At 39.8% G+C, this 20,248-nt stretch overlaps 1 protein-coding gene across 7 annotated transcripts; it reads left to right on the forward strand.

Annotated features, from left to right (window-relative positions):
* Nucleotides 1-456: 456 nt before the first annotated feature.
* LOC131250962 (protein FLX-like 3) lies at nt 457-19,576 on the forward strand. Of its 7 annotated transcripts, none has more exons than XR_009173519.1 (8): nt 457-584; nt 1,960-2,503; nt 2,666-2,811; nt 3,637-3,716; nt 3,858-4,006; nt 13,478-13,652; nt 17,396-17,455; nt 18,409-19,576. XR_009173519.1 is itself a non-coding variant. In XM_058251396.1 (5 exons), exons 2-5 carry the CDS (start codon nt 1,971-1,973, stop codon nt 3,939-3,941), a joined length of 843 nt encoding a protein of 280 aa, XP_058107379.1. In that variant the 5' UTR covers nt 457-584; nt 1,960-1,970; the 3' UTR covers nt 3,942-4,153. The 7 variants fall into 7 exon arrangements, 2 of the variants coding, with proteins under 2 accessions (XP_058107379.1, XP_058107381.1); XR_009173520.1 differs by having other exon boundaries at nt 13,483-13,652; XR_009173518.1 differs by lacking the exon at nt 13,478-13,652.
* Nucleotides 19,577-20,248: the final 672 nt, after the last annotated feature.

Consider the following 20,248-nt stretch of genomic DNA (forward strand, 5'->3'; position numbering starts at 1 on the left):
AACATTTATCTCAATTAGATGGAAAGATCGGATCTCAAACTCGTACTCACATTGGCACGTGTGCATGCGTGTGGGCTTAGCAAATTGCAAACCTCATGTCTTCAGTTCGGTCGCTGAATGTAAAACGCATTGATACTCTGGCATTGTGATGGGTGATACACAACCACTTGCATTTGCACACTTGGCATATAAATAACTGATATAAAACCGTTAAAATCATGGAAAATACTGTATATAGATCACAGGCCTAAAATAATATTAATTAGTTTAATTTTAATATCCGATTTATAATTTTTTTTTGTTGAATTATACTATTGATCTTTTAGTGTTGAACCGTCTAATCGTAAATTTAATGCGTTACATAAGTTAAAATATAATATTTTATTAATCATTTGAACTTTGATCGACTATCTGAACGGTTTACTTTGAGTTAGAAATATGCCATGTGTACAAATGTTAAGTGCCTGAGTATCGTTTATCATACTCTACCAGAGTATCAAGGTTATTCTCATCTATAAAATTCCACACGAAGGAATGGAAGAGAAGAAGCCCGCCCTTTCTTTCCTAGGTTTTCCTCGCTCAAGGTAATTTTCTCTAATCTCTCCAAAGCTCATAGACGCCAACCCTTCTTCTCTACGTTTGGTAGTGGAATGACACCTCTTTGGTACTGTTCTAATACCAAAAGTTGGAAAACGGGTCTATGCATGGAAAATACTGGGTGTAAATATCAATTCCACATTTCCCCCTTTTTAGGCTTTTTATCTCCGTTTTTATCGCATGAAATCCGTCAATCGCTCTGAACAAATATTTAACTTTTTATTTGCTTATATTTCATTGAATTTCCATTATTTTTTGAGATTTTCTGGCATTCTCATGAAATCCGACAACGGCTCAGGTGCCGTCCCTTGGGGCCTACATGTAATGAGGTTCGTTGATCGAAGCTGTTGATTCTATGGGGTGAACTTTGAGTGGTCTGTGATCTATCAATCATATACTGAAATGATTGTTGCAATCCATTAGTGGAGGTGAATGAGAGCCATCGCAATTTTGTTTTTGATGGCCCACGTTCGACTCTACGTATCAACGGTCAAGATCATCTGTTCAGTGTAAGTTTGTTATAGTGGTCTGTCTAGGGTAGTATCCGCTGTATGAACTGTATTGTGTCTTTCCTTCACAAGATCCCCAATGGGGCCCCACCCATCACCCACACTTGCCGCCCTCGCCTGACGCCGCCCGTGCTCCCGTCTCTTGCCTGACGCCCTTGCCGGTGGCGGAATCCTGCTGCCCATGTACTTTGCCCCATGTAAGGCGGCTGCATGGGTTCTGCAAGACCTGGAAAGGCACTGTGTGACATAGTGCCCATGCAAGGCGTGTGCAAGGAAGCTGCATGGCTTGGACAGGCACTGTGTGGACAGTATCACTACTTGTACACTTTGTCCACTCCTTGTGGCCAAGTGGGGTTTGCAACCTCCTCTACCTTAGAAGAGCTTGGTTGGGATGGGGGCCCCTACGCCCCCATGGCTTTGGTGGGGGTGGTTGAGCCTTGCATGGCCTCGCATGTTCCCCTTGAAACATGCATCACCGTGCAGTGCTACACATAAAAAATATGATGAATTTCCATTGGTCTCGTCCAATGTTTTAAATATGGAGAACATGAAGAACCAATTGTGTATTCATGTGCTGGTTTAACTGGTGTAAATATAAATATATATATAGAATGTATGTATTCGTGCATGCATATGTGTGTACCTATGCGTTTTTTGTCTTTCACTTGGCTTCAGCTTGTGTAGCATCCATGGCCTCACAGGCTTGTGTAGTGTGTATATATATATATATATTTTTTTTTTTAATGCACACGCACAGGCACCCACACACACACACACAACTTATAATTGTTTATATAGTCTTCAATTAAAAAATGCTCATGTTCCATCATCATTCTTGCACTTTATTTTATAGGGAAATCCAAGATGGCAGGTAGAGGTAGGATGCCTCGTCATGTTGTTGATGATCGACGTGGTTACCCTGACATCCATGAAGGCCCACCATTTGTTCGGGGTCCCATGCCTCGACCACCTCATCCTGCATTATTGGAGGAAGAGCTTGAAATCCGTCATGCTGAAATCCGGAGGCTTGTAGGGGATAACCGTCGTTTGGCTGAAGATCGTTTGGGCTTGCAGAGGGAGCTAGGCATTGCGAAGGAGGAACTGCATCGCATGAACGTTGCCATTACAAATATTCGTGCAGAAAAGGAAGCCCATAGTAGAGAGTTGATTGAGAAAGGCATGAAGCTAGAAGCTGATCTACGTGCAACTGAGCCTTTGAGAAACGAGGTTATACAGCTACGGGCAGATGTTCAGAAATTGAATTCCTTGAGGCAAGAAATGGCTGGGAAAATTCAAACTCTTTCACAAGATATGGGGAGGCTACAAGCGGACAATCAACAGATTCCTATTTTGAGGGCAGAGATTGACGGTCTAAGCCAAGAGCTTGGACGTGCTAGGTTGTACCCAAAATTTGTCTATTGAAATGCTTTTCGTATTTTTTTCTTTTTATTACCAAGCCACCCAATGCATCATCCTTTGGTAGTGATTTTGTTATAAAAATGTGAAGTTGTTGCCCATATATACGGATATTTCAACTTGTAAAGAATTTTCTTCTGCAGGACTGCTTTTGAGTATGAGAAGAAGGCAAATACTGAGCTACTTGAACAGAGGCAAGCGATGGAGAAAAATTTGGTTACCATGGCTCGTGAAGTTGAAAAACTACGGGCAGATATTGCAAGTACCGATGCTAGACCATGGGGTGCTGGTATTTGTTCTAAATCACATTCATTTTTCATCTTTGTATGTCCTGAATTGTCAATTACTTAACAGCTTTTTATGGAGGCTTAATCTTGTGTCCTCACAATGGTATAATCGTCTCTGTACGATCCATGGCTGGTTACTTCTATATGATAAAGAGATTCCTTTTTCTTGGTGAGGGTGGGACATGGTTAAAAGAGTTGGCGACTGGATCCGACTCATACAGCCCTGATTCAAGTTGCGACTCACTGGAGTCGGGGCTGAATTGACCTGACTTGTGGTCTCGAACTGGATTGGGTCTGAGGGAATCCAAATCAACTCAGATGGGTCGCGTCAGACTTGCGTCAGACTTGTCTGAGCCTTAAAACCATGGGGACAGGATGAGCTACCCTTCACATCGAATTAAAACTCTCAAACTAATTCTTTAGTATTTTTTTTTTCCTAACAAAAAGAATTAAAAAAAAGAATGGATCCAATTAAGTTAACGGAGTGGGATCATTGTGGTTGCTCTTGTATTTGTCATGTTAGATCTTTAAATCTTGTTGCTTGACGTCTTTTTTTTTTTCACTTGCTATGGTGCCCATCACCACTTGATAAACAATTCTGCAAATTTAGCTGTGTTCCATGTCACGTTTGGGTTTTATGTTAGTCCTCTCACTTATTAGTCACCTTTGCCAGCTTCCAAAAACAGCTCCCTAGGTAGCTCCACCACTTTCGAATTTTAAAAAAACATATTCGCTCTATCTCTCACTCTCTATTTCTAATGTTTTGGCTTTCTTTTTTCCTTTTGTTTTCTAAAATTGTTGTTCTGTTTATTGGTTGCTCGCTGAAGGTGGCACTTATGGGGTAAAACTTGGTAGTCCTGATGGGGGCTTTCCTGCTTCATATGGGGATGGATATGGACTTCGCTCGGTATGTCTATTTTTGTCAAGGTTATGCATATAACCAAACATTTAATTCTAGCTTGTGAACTTAATTTCCATGGATCTTAATTCTCAGCTTAGGAGTATGATCATTTCATAGGCTTATCGAGTTTCCCGCATTACTTGCCAGGGTGTTTCTGACAAGGGTCCTCTGTTTGGCGCCGGTTCTGGTTCATGGGGAGCATTTGAGAAGCCTCGCCTTGGGCGCCGCTGAGATCCAGTTGATTTGCTATTAGAGCATGATCCTTGTTTAGCCTGCTGGTGCTTCAATATTGAAAGGTTTAGAAGTGTTGTGTTAATTGGTGCATGCAGATCAGTTAATCTTTTTAACAGCACGTTGCTAGTTCTCGTAAACCAAACTCATTACTGGACCTGCTGTGTACTTTTGCTTATGTTCGATGAAGATTGAAGACATTATTTGCTCTACTTGCTTTGGAAATTTAAAGTTTTAAGGAATTTTACTTGGCATATTTTGGCTTGAATCTTATTCAAAGGGTTATGCTCTTGCTATTAGGGTGCTCTAGAGATGTCCATCTGGAATCTTGTTGCCTTCTCGATATAGAGTTCGCTACACTTAACGTCTTTAATAATTCCTTCCGAATAGGTTTTTTAACACTCCTGCTTCTCTGTCTCGGTGAGTTCGGTGTTCTTCAAGTAGTGTGGTAGTTCTTTATGCGGGTTTGAGAATGTTGGTTCAGCAAGGATAAATTATGGTACATGCACATGATGCATCTGAGATACAAGCTCTGTTGGTGCAATGGTTTAGTTCTTTCATCTGCTTAAAGAATATTCTTGCTGCTGCATGCAACCTTCTCCAGATTAATAGGTGATGTACGTCTTTGCAACAAGTGGTATTGGCTCTATAGAGGGGTGTAAGGATTTGCTCTTTTATTAAAGAACTACTGAAATGATTATAGTGCGTGGATGTTCTTGGAGAGGCTATTATCCATGTTAAGAGTTCTGCAGAATCCACCACACATTCACAAGGGTTGCCATTTATTTGGAGATGAATCGATCGGGCACCTGTTTTATTGCATTTACTAAAAGGGTTATTTGGATATATTCATGTGAGTTTTATTATTTGGATCGTATTCAGCCTTAGGTTGGAGTGTTACCATAAAAAAGTGATTGAAACTGGGATTATAAGAGAGTTTCGTTTGATGTAAAGATGAGCACATATAAAATATTTTATGCTCAGCTTGATACTATATCAAGTTGCCATGCAAATATCTGTAGACATTAGAAAAGCGGAGTTCCTCCAATACTCGTCTTTACCCAGCCATGTGTGTTAGGACTTTGGTTCATGCATCAGGTGGGACCCACCATGTGGATGACCTAGCCAACTATCAGTCAGTCAACCACGGTTAGAAGACCTGGAAACTCAATTTGACTCGATGTCCAGCTGGGTAATGTCAACTTAAAGACTCAACCGAATATCTTTACTTGGTATTTAGTAACTAAATAAAAATATAGTAATAAATAGTTACAATAGTTATCTTTGTCTTCCAATTTTGGTTTAAGTTTGGATGTGTGGCTTTATGAGAGGTCTGATGAGTTTTGGATAAGTTAACCCATTTGGAGGAGCTGCAGCAAGCTGTAGAAATATTTCTATCGGTAGGTCCTTTTGTCTTGTTCACTTGTGTATCCATGGATCTGGTATCGTCATGGTCAGCTGGGCGAATATAGTCTGCTTTCGCTAATTTATCCGAAGTTTATGGTGTACAATGGGTATTGGGTTCTTTGAAGTTGGCTATTATTTATTTATGGATTTGGTTGCAGATTGGTATGGGATTACCGATTGGGAGGTTGTGTCTGTCTTCTAATGCTTGCTCTTTGGTGATAATGATGCACCTTCAATTAAGTATCATCAGATGTCGATCTAATCTTCTCTGTTGATGGTATTATTAAGGAGGAACATGATTTTTCATGTTCTGGAGTTTCCGATGGAGTTTGAATGAAGCTGTTGCTTGGATGCGCTGAATTTTTTTTTTGTTTTATTTTTGTTATAGTTTCATCTTTCAAAGGATTCTTTACTATTGCAGTGAAATGGTTTGAAATGGCTTTTCCATTGTATCTGTGTCATCTCCACAGTCATATTCTGGTTCTGCCATTTTCACTGGATGCATTGCCATGCACCAGAAGAGGTGATCATTTAAGTGATTTGGGGTCTGTGAAGTGCTGTTGACACCTGTTTCACTGCAATGCCCTGTTTGGTGGTTCTTCAAGGATGGGATTGGGAGAGAAATGATGATATCAACCACAAAAAATCTTATTTCGGATTGATTCTTTTATATTAGTTCTTTATGGAAGGTTGGGTGGTGACACTTTCATTGTTATCCCTTTATTTGAGTAGCCATGTTGTGAAAAAGGTTATTTTTTTATTTTTTTCTGATTGAGGGATTTATTCAATTTTATTTACCACCAACACACTAGAAGCAGATATATGGAGGTGGTTGAGTGGTATTCATGGAGGCTAGTCCTTGGAATGGTTTTATTGCTCATTCTTGGCTAGCATGATTGGTGAGGGTGAGGGATTGAATGTGCATCAACAGTCATCATGTGTCCACTAGAGGTATCCAAGACTGTCTGGATAAAGTTAGCTTGTGGTCTCCACGTTAGCTCTTTTGATCGAGTTTTAACTCATTTTACTTTTTTGGTGCTGTACTCTCGAGGTTCTTATGTTATAAGTTCCTAATGAATATTTGTGGTAGTTTTCATGCTGTAAATCAGTATTTAAAATAGTCTCCCGATCTACACAAGAAACAGTTTGCTCCAGCATGAGTTGAGATGATCCTGAGATACCTGAAGATGAGGAGGCATGCCACCACCATGGTCTGAATATTATAGGCAAGTATTCTTTTTTTCCGTATTTTGGGTTTTTTAAATTTACATTTGCTTTTCAAGCAAGAGTTTGCATACATTGCTTGTTATTTTCATAGTATGGCGTAATGCTTTCCATCGCTGCTTTCTAAGCTATGAATATTTCCGTGTCTTGCTAACCATTTCTTTCGGTCTGCTAGAAATGTTTATAATAATCAAATAGAAGTTTCATATAGGTGTGTACATTTACTTGCTGTACTTATGCCCTGGTCAGACTGCTGGGGATGAGGTGATTGTACTTCAAGCAGAATCCATTCCAATGCTCAGGTGACAGAGAGATATGCTCAGTGGCTGAATGGTTCTGTGTTATTACATGAATTTGGAATTGGTGGTGAACAGAACCTGATTAGGTTAGAGATTTGGTGGCACTTGTAAAACACTGTAGATTTAAGATGGATCAAGGTAGCGAGGGTTCTTCATTGCAGTGTAGTTAAACTAGACTGGCATTTGATTTTCTACTGTGGCGCTTGTCAGAAATGCAGCCAAGGACACTACATTGCTAGGATAACTGTGAAGCTGCTTTAGTAATCCTGCAGAACTTTTTAGCTGTGTATGTTATCTATGATTTAAACTATTGCACCATATTGTACTTGCAGACCCAACTAGAGATGTCAACAATTAGATGATCTCTTTAGAAATCCTGGTAGAATGATCAGTTCCGATTCTTGCAAATAGTTAGTTCATTGGGATTGCAAGAACTAGGCCTTCAGCCCTGTATGAAAATTATTGGTTGTGATTGAAATGTGGCTCCTCATCATTGTGGACGAACTTGGCAGGATTGAGCTAGTGCTGATGCAAATATTGGTTGATGGTGTAGTTCATATTGGATTTGAATAGTTGAAAACCATGCAATAGGTTGATCTCTGTCATGCATTGGCTAGAATCGTTTTTCATTTCCAATCTTCAAGCTATAGGGTGGTTTCTTCATCAGCTGCATGGTTTAGCCAAGTGTCTGGAGTTGGGATTTTCGACTCTTTGGGAATCAAGAAGATATCCTTATATACTAAACATGGGCAGGTGGCACAATTCCTCATTGGCATTTATCTGTTTGATGAAACTGTTTCGGTCATGAAACAAAAAGCAATAGGCATAGGGAATCGTGATTTTTAGGGGTAAGACTTAAGTTCAGAACCTAAATGCGTTAACTGGATACATGCAATGCAGGAACATGGTACAAGCATGTACCCGAAGTTTCCTCAGACCATACTGTTGGTTGTGACTCACTACAATCAAGATTTCTTTGCAACATTGTACTGAAGGAGCTTTTCAAATCTCACGCAGCCTCTGGCTGTGTTGAGTTCGAGCAACCACAGTTTGGATAGTGTTAGTTATTTCCAAGGATGAATTGTGGCTGAAAAATCTACTGAGTTGAAACACAAGGGATTTGCCTGCAATAGCTTGCATCAGTGGCCTTTGTGAATTTTCCTTTCTTGGACGTGAAGAGCTAATTTTATTAAGTAAAAAGAGAACAAGAACGGTAAGAGACCCCAACAAGGAAACGGATCACCACACCTAAGGCAATGACTGAATACAAGCACATCCCTCAAATCCAAGGAAAACGAAGTGTTAAACCGCAAGGACCGGACCAAAGGCTGCAAAAAGGGGCAACGATCACCCAAAAACCGAGCTAAGGGGGGTCATTGTGATTAAGCCATTGATTCCACTCTACGATTCGTCTCTGTGATATTATATTGCTTGGAGTTCTCATTATTGACCAGCAGACTGGGATGTTTCTTAGAATTCGTGTGTATAGATGGAGATTGCTTTTCCAAACACTTTGTGAAAAAGGTTGTATAAATTGGTGTGAATGTGGAAGTGGGATTTCCATTTCAATAACACCTTGCTGGTATATATGTTTGCGTCTATAAGCTGCTTTGAAGGGTTAAGTGGTTGGAGTTGGCTACTGTATGGTCATATGGATGGAAATCATATATTTTAATGCTTCCCCATGCCTCCTATCTCCTGCCAAGGCATGGTTATTGGTTCTGTAAAAGAATGAAGTAGCTTGATGGGGCTGTTAAATCTGCTTCTACATGACAGTAGAAGAGCTTGGATTTTAGTTTCCTTTTTTTTCTTAAGCTGCTATTTTTCTCAATGTTCGAGATATAAACTGGCCACCAAGATGTTTGTCTATTTGCTCTATATATTCACATCAAACTCTTATCGTAGAAAAGAATGAATATGATTGATTGTTGTTTCTTTATTGATTCATAACTTCCTATATTTCTTGTCTTGCTATCTATATAAAAATTTCTCTTGCTTTTCATTTTCCAAAGAAATCCATGGTTCCTTTATGAGTCTGAGGAGGTTCGTGTATTCTTTACCTCTTGCCATAATTGAGTGGTTTTCTGCTGATTTATGCTGCATTTATTGGCATTACTTTTCTTCGTCCTAACATTGAGGATATTATCTTCCTTTGTGAATTTTAATTTGTAATACAATTTACTGCACCATTTTACATTTCTTTATTACCCTTTTAAGTTTTAATTGGTGATTTTGTCAGTAGATTTAGTGATTCTCCTTTATTGAGTGGTGGGGTGAAATGTGGTTGATTAGAAGAATTGGGCTGTGCAATTTTTTCAATTGTAGTTGTGGCCGCCATTTCCTTGAGAGGTGTTGATCTCAGTTTGGAACAATCTGTATAATATTACATGTTTTAGATTAGTAATACAAACATAAGTAGGATTGATTAGAAAAACTTGGTCTGTAAGGCTGCCCCTAAATAGCTCAGACAAAGCTACGATGATGACAATGGTGGTGGATAGGGTTGGAATTTAGAGAACGTAGTTTCTTGAATAATTATCTTTTTGGCATTTTAAAGTAAGTTTATAACAAGGAACCTGATTGATGGAAAGCTCTAGCTGCTACTTTTTTCCTCTAAAAAAATATTATAAATCTACTCTTTTGGCTTACCAATGATATAATCTTCTTTACTTGGAGGACAAAATCAAAGTATCTGTGCCTCCTTGCAAGACATCTAAAGTTTAGGGTATCATATTTTGTTGCTATTTTCAGTTGATTGGTCCCTTTTCTCCCATCAATTGTTGAACAGTTTTGAATTATTCTTCTTTTATGGTGTCTCTTCTTCTATAATAATTATTCTTATAGGAATGTGTACCATAAGTTACAGTAAGGTTGAGCTATTTGGGTCCTATCATTTTGCGCATGTGGCATCTGAACTGTGCATCTGGTGACTCTCCTTCTAAACATGGGATGTCCCAAAAATCAGCTTTATTTGAAACTATGGTGAGCCACATCATCTGGAATAGTGCAAAATCATGCCTAAAACATCTAAAATCACTGTGGGGCCCACGAGTTTTGGAATGGCCTTAAAGTTGGGGGAACCTCTCATCTAGGTGGGGCACACACAATGAATGGGTCGTGTGTCTAAACTACATCTTAAGGAGTTTTAAATGTGTCGATGTCGTCTCTAGAGCTGGGCAGAATCCGACCCGATCTGGCGAATCCGACCCGATCCGGTGGATCCGACCCGAACCGAACCGAACCGAAGGCCTGGATCGGTGCGGATCGAGTAGGACCACTCAGATCCGATCGTATATCGGATCGAGTTCGGATCGTGGTCAATCCGGACCGATCCGATCCGAAATCCGAACGAACCCTAACCCTTCTTTCTCTACCCGAAGAAGGTGCCACACCCACCCATCTCTCCTCCTTTCTCTCCCTCTCTATCCCGATTTCCCTGCTCTCCTTCCTTTTCTCCTTCTTTCTCTCCCGGTTTCCCACATCTCCTTCTTTCTCTCCTCCTTTCTCTCCCTAGACTCAACTCGATCCAACTCGATTTGGTTTCCCAGTCTGAGTCGGACTTGGTTCGGGTCAGTCCAGCAAGGATTCGGATTGGATCGAGTCAGCCTTGCTGGACTTGGCCCCGGATCGGATCGAGTTCGGGTCAAGTTCTTGAAAAACCGGATCGAGTCGAGTTGGACCCAATCCGGTTCGACTCGACTCGAAGCCCACCTCTAGTTGTCTCAACTGTTTCTTGTGTTGCGGTCCACTGTAGTTGTGGATTGGGCTATATTTTGGGCTTTGGGCCTAACAGGGCTGGGTGCATCTGATGGATAGGTGGATGCCTGATATGCATTGCGGCGGGGCCCACAGAGCTCAGCCTTACTGTAACCTACGGCAAGGTCAACCTTGTAGGAACATTTCCCATTCTTAAATATGGGCACACTAGTTTGTAAATTAAGCACTAGTTTTTGTTTTGTTAAGCATCTTATCATTTTTTATTTTTTATTTTTGTTTTTTTGAATGGTAACACTGCTAGAGATTGAACCCTGGATCACTCGCACACACTACACTCTACCAGCTCATCTTTCTTTCTTCTTCTTTTTTTTTTTTTTCTTTTCTTTTTTGAAGATTGAAAGATATTATTAAAGGGAGCCAAAGCAACCCAATAGAAAAAGAAAGAAACAGACAGACCACAACAAAACAAAAAACTAAAAAGAAACAGAAAAAATACTACTCAAACCAGCTCGGAGGCAAAACCAATCTAAAAACTATACAAACTCGAACCAACCCCAGAGGCCACTTGTCCTAAAAGCTAAGGGCCAGTTTGGCCAGCTGCATTAGGTGGGATTAAGGTGGATGGAATTGTAAAAGTTACAATAAATGCATGTGTAAGGTATTGTCCCCGGATTGAGTTTATCCCATGTTTTGTAATACTATGTTTGGAATGTATGCATTAAAAAATAAATCCCAGGATTTACTTTCAAATTGCATTTGGATTGAACTTGGATGAAGCAAAAATCCATCATACGTGGGATTAGTAATCCCATCTCACACTTTCCAACACAAGGCTCATTTTCCAAAGCCTACAAAGTTAATTTTAATCCCATCTCACACTCCTTCCAAACATGCCATTCCGAATTTTAAAGCGGGATTAGTAATGCAATCCCATTTAATACAACTTAATACCACTGTCCAAACAGGCCCTTAAACAACTTGAGATAAGCCCAGGAACATCTGCAAAAGCCTATCGGAGAGAGACCCCCTGGGTCTCTAGGGAGGACTCCTGCGAGACGAAGCTGCTAAAGGAGAGAAGCCTGAAGAGTCTAGGAGCATATTGATCAGAGAACTGTCACTGCATTGGATGGTTAGGCACCAATCCTTCGGAAGTCTACGAGCATGCAAATTGGTGCAAGAAGCAGGGGATGCTTTGTTCTGGAAACAATTAAGATTTCTCTTGATCCAAATTGTCCGAAGTGTAGCCATAAGGGTCAACTGCCACATTTGATTGAGGTCTCTGCGTGGACCAGAGCTGTGCCAAGATGACAGGATCCTGACAATGGTGCTAGGTATTACTCAGCTAGCATGGAAGATTATCTTATTTTTTAGACCAGCTCATCTGATGAGCAGGAGACTTTTCAGCAACAGTGATCATCTTATCATGAGTTTTAAATCATGAGTTATATAAAACTTATGTTTGACCTTATCCATCAGTTATTACATTATTTGACACTCCTTTGCTAAACTTTGTTTTTCAGACGTGCTATTTACCATTTTTATATTTCAATGGAAGGAAGATGACGAAAATGGTTTTGAAAAAAAATTGTTTAGTTAGGGGCGAGCTTGTTGTGGTTGCTCGGGTTCTTGAACATTTGTTAATTGATGGGCTTTGATTAGGATAGAAGAATTTGGAAATTGGATACTCACAGTGATTATAGGTCCTGGGTGGTAGACTGGTAGTGGGAACTCACATCACTAGTATCATGTGGTCGCTTACGAACCCTCCAAGGCCATCGCTTCCTTGTTGAAAACGGGATTAAATCAAATGTTAATGAACAATCCCCCTTAGTTGGATCAAATGTTAATGAACAATCCCCCTTAGTTGGATCAAATGTTAATGAACAATCCCCCTTAGTTGGATCAAATGTTAATGAACAATCACCCTTAATTTTCGAGGTGTGGATCCCTAATTGGGTTATTGCATGTAAAAGGATGAGTCAGCCATTGCCATTCCCATTCCCATTCCCATTTCCGTTTTGGCATGGAGATGGAGCGTCATGTTGGGCTTGTTCGTAGTTACATGGGCTACACTCACTATGATAGCTTTCTCAAAACACAAAAACAAGATCACACTCTCTTTCAAAGATAATGGGTGGATACTCCGGACCATGCTCCCTTTCTCCATCTTCTGGGGAAAACTGGAAAGGGCGAAACAGCATAAATATTTGATCGCAGGGCAAGATTTATTTACGGGTGTATAGGCAATCAATCGAGGGATTCTTCAATTGATACGCCTAGGGTCAAATTAAGAAATCATGTTAGTTGGTCTGCTCTTCTACTCATGGTGTTGAAATTGAATTTCAGTGGAAACTCTAGAGGTATCCATAGTGAGTCTGGCATGGGTGGAGTTATATGGGACAGGAGAGGGAACATTAAATTGCTCTTCTTGGGGCTTTCTGGAATTGGGCACTACAAGACCATGCCATCAGTATAGGCTCTACGTTGTTTAATGAGGCCTTCAACTGGCTGGTGATCATTGAGGATGACTAAAGCAATGCCATTACATGGGCTTCTGCGGCTGAAATGGTCCCTTGAAAATTCTCATTCCTTTTCTGTGAATTAGGAGCTTATCTGGTTTCCTTAAATAGTACTTTCACATCAACATTGGAGAAACTAATGCTTGGTGGTTTCCCATGTTAAAGATGGGATATGTTTCCCTTGTTTTGTTTTTGGGAATTCATACTTATCTGGCCATTGTACTGTACTTTTTCTTTGTTTCTTTTCAATAGTTTTTGCTAACTATCGAGAAAAAGGGAACACAACAATGGGATCCTCATAGACAGGCTGAATGACTTTCATCTTATAAGTAAAAAGTCAAAAGCTCATCATTTTCTGGGCTTTGGTCAGGAAAGAGTCCAACTGCACTCATAATGGATCATTGTTTGGAAGGAAATCTTGAAAAGTTGATCAAGCACTCAGTGGTTGATAGTTGGAAAGCTGATCTTATGGTCCTTAAAGATTAACTTCGACGGTAGCTCTGCGATAAGCTGTGTCTAGCACATTTGAGGAACATCACAATGAGGTAGCGATGTCCTCTTTTTGAGGTCTTTTGTTTTTTTAACTGGTTATACTGATCTTTATTTATTATTATTATTATTTTATTTACAAGCCATGGAAAACACACACACACACACACACGCAAAGAGATCCATGTGGGCAATGGATATCTGTCGGCTATACACAAATCCAATCAGGAGATACTTTTTGCTAGCACGTCTGTAATAGAATTGCCCTTACTACATGCGTGATAAAAGGAAATGACCTACAGGCATTGTTGATTCCAATGAAGCAGAAGCAAGGGCTGTATGCCAGTGCTTATGGCCTTTATCCTCATTTTGCCGTCTTCATTGTTGAGGGTGGCTCTTAGTGCAGTTGGCTGGAGAAGGGGTGACCAATGGAAGCCAGCTGACGTAGTTGAAGAAGCCAGGGATATATTACATACATCGGGTGTTTACATCTTCCATGACCATAGGGAGGAGATTTCTCATGTAGATCTCTTGGTCAATGTGTTGGCAGATAGATTTTAGTTGTGGGATCCCACTCTCCTTCAATATCAATGCATTTTGCTTCTTTACTGGTCCTTTGTACCCTTTTGATTTATTCCCCTTCTGGACCTCTTTGTTTAGATGTACTATCTTGATGTAGAAATATTGCACCCTTTCAGAAAAAGAAGAAAAGTAGTTTGCAGGTTTAGAGGATAGTTCACATCCTGGGATTGTTCATGGAGTGAGTTCAATGGAGTTTCTCTCATTAGTTGGTTGAAAGAAAGTTCAGCATTTTATCTTGCGATGAGTGTTTTGTTTTTTGGGGGAATGCCATCTCTCCTTTCCTCAAAATTAGAGCAGAGCCTATTACTAGGTTGAGCCATTTCTTTTGGATTTCCTTAGGCAGAAGAGCTTTTCATCAAATATATTCTTTTTAGTATTTGACCATTGTCCTTTCCTTGCAGTATTTGCTGCTGTTTCTCTCCTCTTTTGTTTTGTTTTGTTTGTTCAACATGTATTAATGTGGAAGAGTTTATACCGTTGAGATTGCTAGAGTGAGCCATTTTCTTGGATCGTTTTGAGTGGAGCTTTCCACTATTCAAGTCACTTGGTTGTACAGTTCACCACTATCATTTCCCTTCAGCATATTGGCACCGTGTTTCTATTGCATAGATGTCCCTGTGTAGCCTCTCATATTGTTGTGATGTCTCTTAAGTAGCATGTGGAGCCTCAATGTATCACCTTCCTTCCATTAGTTGTAGCGTATGGGAGGAAAAAATGCATCTCAATTTCAGAGGTTTGTTTATTGATGCATGCCATGGATGAGAGGGGAAAGATGAAGCTGGTGCCCTGATCCCCTTCAGTGTGGACAGATTTTATAGTAAACTTTCATTGGTGATTTGAGTGAGAATGAGGACAATATAGCCGGTTGGTGGTTTCCAGGTAAGTAATATGGTGGGGAAGTGGGGATGCCATGTCATCCAGAGAGCAGTAATCTTATTGGTTTGCTTGATTCATTATTGTACGTGGAAGTAAAACTTCCTGGTAGCCAGATGCTGGATTTATATGCATGAGGCTCTATCATGCATGTCATTGATTCCTCGTGCTTGCAGACATTCTCTTGATTTGAACATGGTCTGGTAGCCAAATGCGCAAGTGTGTGTGATAGAGAAAGCTAGGCTGTAGGAGGGGCTTCGACACCATAATTTGAATTTCCCCATTTAGCTACCATGGTGATGTTGGATCAAGGAACTTTGTATTGTTTACGAAGATCTAGTAGAGGCAATTATTCAGATTATCAGTATTGTTACATGTATTGATAACCGAGGATATGAAGAGATGTAACATATCACCTATATTTGGAAAAACGTCGCTGACCTAGGGAAACATTGAGAAAAAAGACGGAATTTTTTAGTGAAACTCTTAAGAGATGTTAAAAGACATGCTTACACATGAATCTAAATATTGCAAAAAACAACCACACATAGTAACTTTCCATTTTAAGGGCCTGAACCATGTGTTGTCGGGGAAAAAAGCAATGCAATTATAACCTAAATGAGTTCATATCATTCAAATAATATACAATGCAAATTATAAAACATAAGCAAATGTGCCCACAAACTAAAGATAATGGAAAAAAAAAAAAAAAAAAAAACCTTTGCCTCAGTCCCACATGGAGTTGGCTCAAAGTCTCTCTCATATGAGATCCTTGCAGGTTGATTTCTTTCTTCTATTAGTGTGTTAAGATCACCATATTGGATAATGTGAGCTTCACTTTGTGCTGTACATGAGTTTGTACTTCAAACGACTATTGAAAGCATTAATAGCATTGGCTTTTAACTAATTGTTGCTAGTTTACTATTTAGGTGGATGGTTGGATTAATGATTCATTGGTTGCTAGTGTGATAAGTAGATGGTTTATTCTGTCACTTGCTTTTGCTTAATTGCCTTGGGCGCTATTTTTAGTTTTCCTTCGAACTGTGTTGAATTCGAATTGTTTAGTGGGAACAATTTGTGGATTTGCTGGAATGATAGAGTAAATATTAGATTTTGGCAGTCGCGCCCACCTTACTGTAAAAAATGTGTAATAGCTTTGCAATTAGTTTCATTACATTGTTTTAGGCCCTGTTTGGTAGACGCCTAAAAATGAGTTGACCCTGTTTTAGTTATTATTTATTAGAGATTCTCATACGTAATACATAATGGGTTTATGTGTGATTATATATTAGTGGTGAAGATCTCTGATTCATAACTACTGTTAACTAAAATGCGATCGACTCATTTTTAGGCGTCTACCAAACAGGGCCTTAGACTTAGTTTTTTGAGTTAAAACTACTGAAACAGAAATGCTTCAGTGCTCTAAGACCACTATAAATTATAGCACTCCTAGTTGCATGTAGTTGTGTTGGGACACTTGGACTGTCTAAATCCACTTATCGAGACTGTTCGTTAGGTCCAATGCACATTTCGTGGGCAACCATTCAAGCCTCACAACAATGTAACAAGCTTTAATATGGCTGTCAAGATAATCTTCCCAAAAATAGGTCCAATGAACAATTTAATCCATCTATTTGTTAGAGGCCATCATGGATTGCTTGTGATTCTAAAGAATCACTTCCTATTAGGTAAACCATCCACGCCTTCGAAAAATGATGGTTACAAAAAGAAAAAAAGAAAAAAAGAAGCAAATCAAGGATGGATCGCATCATCCAATCAGTGGGATTTTTTGCATGGTAGCCTGAGAGGTGTTCTGGACTTGATGGAGAGTTCAGATCAACGATTGGACTATCCAACCGAACTGATGCAACTAGTTTTACTGGAGCATTTCTCATTAAAAATTTGGTATGTATTTATATGTAAAGTGTATGACATATGATAAGTTAATAAAAGATTTTCACGTCGATTCTCAAGGTTTGCACCTAGGCTCTTCGGTCGCTTCATGGCACTTGCACCTGACGAGCTGCGAAGACCTCTAACCACTTCAGATTGGACCAATGGGTTCTCGTTGTTTTAGGTCCTGACAAACTGCCCTTTTAGACTAACATGTGCGGATGGATTCCCAGGCCTTGATGTTTTTCCTTTTCATCATTTTAACAACTTCTTCAATGGGTGTTCGGGCATTTTCTGCTTAATCTGTGGTGAAGCATGATGGTGGTTTTTTTTTTAAAAAATTGTTAGAATCTTCTATAATCTGATCTTAAGAAAAGGTAAATATGTTCATTTGGGATTTGCTGTGATTTTTTTCTCTACTTTCTCATATTGCTTGTTTTATCTTCTTTAGGTGAAAGGCGATGTCACGGGGACATCTGGAGGAGCCTCCTGGTACATTTGATTTCCTAAGGTATGTCTCAGGATCTTGTTGACATTGTTTAGCTGTTGGTAGAGAAGTGGAAATCTAAATATAAAATGGGAATTAATGAGACTTGGATGGTAAAATCACAAATACACAGGTGTCAGCAGATTAATGTATCTGATTATCTATACTGAGCCTTGCTCAGCCCACTTGTGTGCAATGAAGCACGTATACAGGCCAGATGTGCTAGCTTGGCACAATGGGTGCAAGATGCAATCCGTCAATCAGAACAGCACCACTATGTTGATGCCCTAGCCTAAGAATCAGGTTGATACACTGGTCAGGTGGGCCACAGTTTGCAAAACAAAATGTATGGAGACCTTTTCTAATGCCTCCCATACACCGGTTTCGAGTATTGGGGTTCACGTGCAGATTCGACCAGATTTTATTTTCAGGAAAACACGTACATGGTCAGACAAAATTGAAGGATGGATTGGATCTTGCATGTGCCATGCTGGCACGTGTGTGGCATGTACAACAGCTTTATTGCACATGTGGACACTTAGCAAAGCTCTACTTATATGCGACTTACATGTGGACTATTTTTGACCTATGGATATGCTTTAGAGGGATCATATGATGTGGGCCCCAAATATATGTTCAGTGCGGTGAATTGTCTATAGTTTATGTAAGTGGGGCCCTTTGTTTGGTTATCATACTGTTGACTCAATGATTCCCGCCATGGATCAACTACCACGTGCTTGAAAACACAAAAAAAAAACAAAACAATCTTTGCTGTCAAAATTACCTTTTTCTTAACCATTGCCCATTGTTTGGTTATCATACTGTTGACTCAATGATTCCTGCCATGGATCAACTACCATGTGCTTGAAAACACAAAAAAAAAAAAAAAACAAAAAAAACAAAAAAAACTTTGCTGTCAAAATTACCTATTTCTTAACCATTCCCATGTTTTTTTCCTCTTGATCATTGATTTTCAGGTTACTGGCTAAAGGTTCCTAATTGCTCGATCAAGGAGATTTTTCTAGGTGTGGATTGTTCATGGTGATGTGATCGGATCAATGGCCTGGATCACCAAATCATGGGGCTTTCCATTTATGTACTTTGGGTCGGAGGATGTGGTGCCCAAAGTTCATATGATTCCTGGGAGGCCATTTTATTCCATTTAGGTGCCCTTTAGATGGGAGTAAATGGAGGTAAATGGGAGGAGTTGGGAGTAAGTGGGGGTAAATGGCAATTCAAGCGTGTTTGGATGAGTAAATGCATAGAAATGAAATAAAATGGGAATAAATGGGCATGTAAATGAAATCTTCTCTTTGAGGGTGGAATGCCTTTTTAGCTCCCTTGGAGAGTTGCACAGTAAACAAAGGTGCCACTGTGCACATATCCGCCACAGACAATGATGATCCGAAATAATCCAATTATTGACTACATCACCAAAACTACAATAAAATGATCCAAACCATCCAAATGTCGGCAATCTAAATGAACCGTTGACAAGCTGCATGTTTGTAGTCCTTACTTTTGTGGCCCACCTGAGAGGCTCGAAGTTTCCTCAGTTTTGGCCAACATACATATTTCAGCGGTGAGGATTCAGCAGCAAGACCCACCTTTTCCATGATCGGACTTGGTTTGGACCTATATCACCCTGAACCACTAGTCGCTGGGTCAACTCACCCAGTACTCGCTCACAACTCATGTTAGTGTTGAAACATTCCAAGACAACTCGAACATGGTTAGACCTATTCGGCTCCGCACCACGAGTTGTTCTGAGTCGCCGAGTCTTTTAACCATAGGCATGATGGATCTTGGTTGGGGGAAACCCAACAGATCCTAAGGTTGTCATTGGTGGGATGTTTCTGATTCATGGTCCATTTGCATTGGCCATCAATTAACCAAAGGTCTAGATTACCGACCGCCCCATTAATGAAAACCTGCATGGATTTTCAATATCCATTCCTATGGTTCTTTGCATGCGTGTCATCTGGATGAAGAGAGGAACCCCCCATGTTTATGTGGGAGTCTGAGAGAGGAGCGGTGAAAGTTGTAAATATTTTCTTTTTGAGGTTTTTTGTATATGATTCCCCATTTGCATTACAACAAAAGATTCGTAATTTTATGGTATTATCAAATGACCCTCTACCTTTTGCCATGTTGTATAAAAGTACCTCTGCCGGGTTTTTAATTGACTGCTGTTGGGTTACATTCAAGAAGCTGATTTTAGGATGAGGTTTTGCTAATTCCACCCGCATGGGCCTAATGTCATAGTGATCTTAGACTGTCAAAATGATAGTTTTGCTATGGATGGGCCATGGGCACTCTATCCATATTCAACCACAAAGAAGCCAAAGATTAGTTGGTTGAATCTACGGTGGAACATACTAACTAGAGTGGAGTTTGCTTGATGAAGTGGGCTACATCAAATGAGTGATAAGAACTCACCCACACCCATTTGATCAATAAAGATGACAGAATGGGCGTTTTCTATGGTGTGACTCATGTTAAATGATTCAAGAGGCTTGATCGTTTGCTTGTGATGTCATTCACTTACCATGTTTAAACATGGTGTAGTTTTCACAAATACGGAGAAAGTAGGGTGTTATTTATAAATATATTAGGGATTTTTGTTGTGTGGCAAACAGCAGGGGTTCTTATGCAACAAACTCTTTTCCTGTGCACCTCAGATGTATTTATGATATAGTTTTCTAACAATCCAAGCCATCTAAATCATCCACTCAAGGGAGCATCTAATCGTATTTACCATCTGAAACGTTTAGGACGTGATATGTGCTGTCTGATCTTGCTCTTGAAGTTTGAACC

Source organism: Magnolia sinica, chromosome 7 (assembly GCF_029962835.1).
Source record: "Magnolia sinica isolate HGM2019 chromosome 7, MsV1, whole genome shotgun sequence".
Lineage (NCBI taxonomy): Eukaryota > Viridiplantae > Streptophyta > Magnoliopsida > Magnoliales > Magnoliaceae > Magnolia > Magnolia sinica.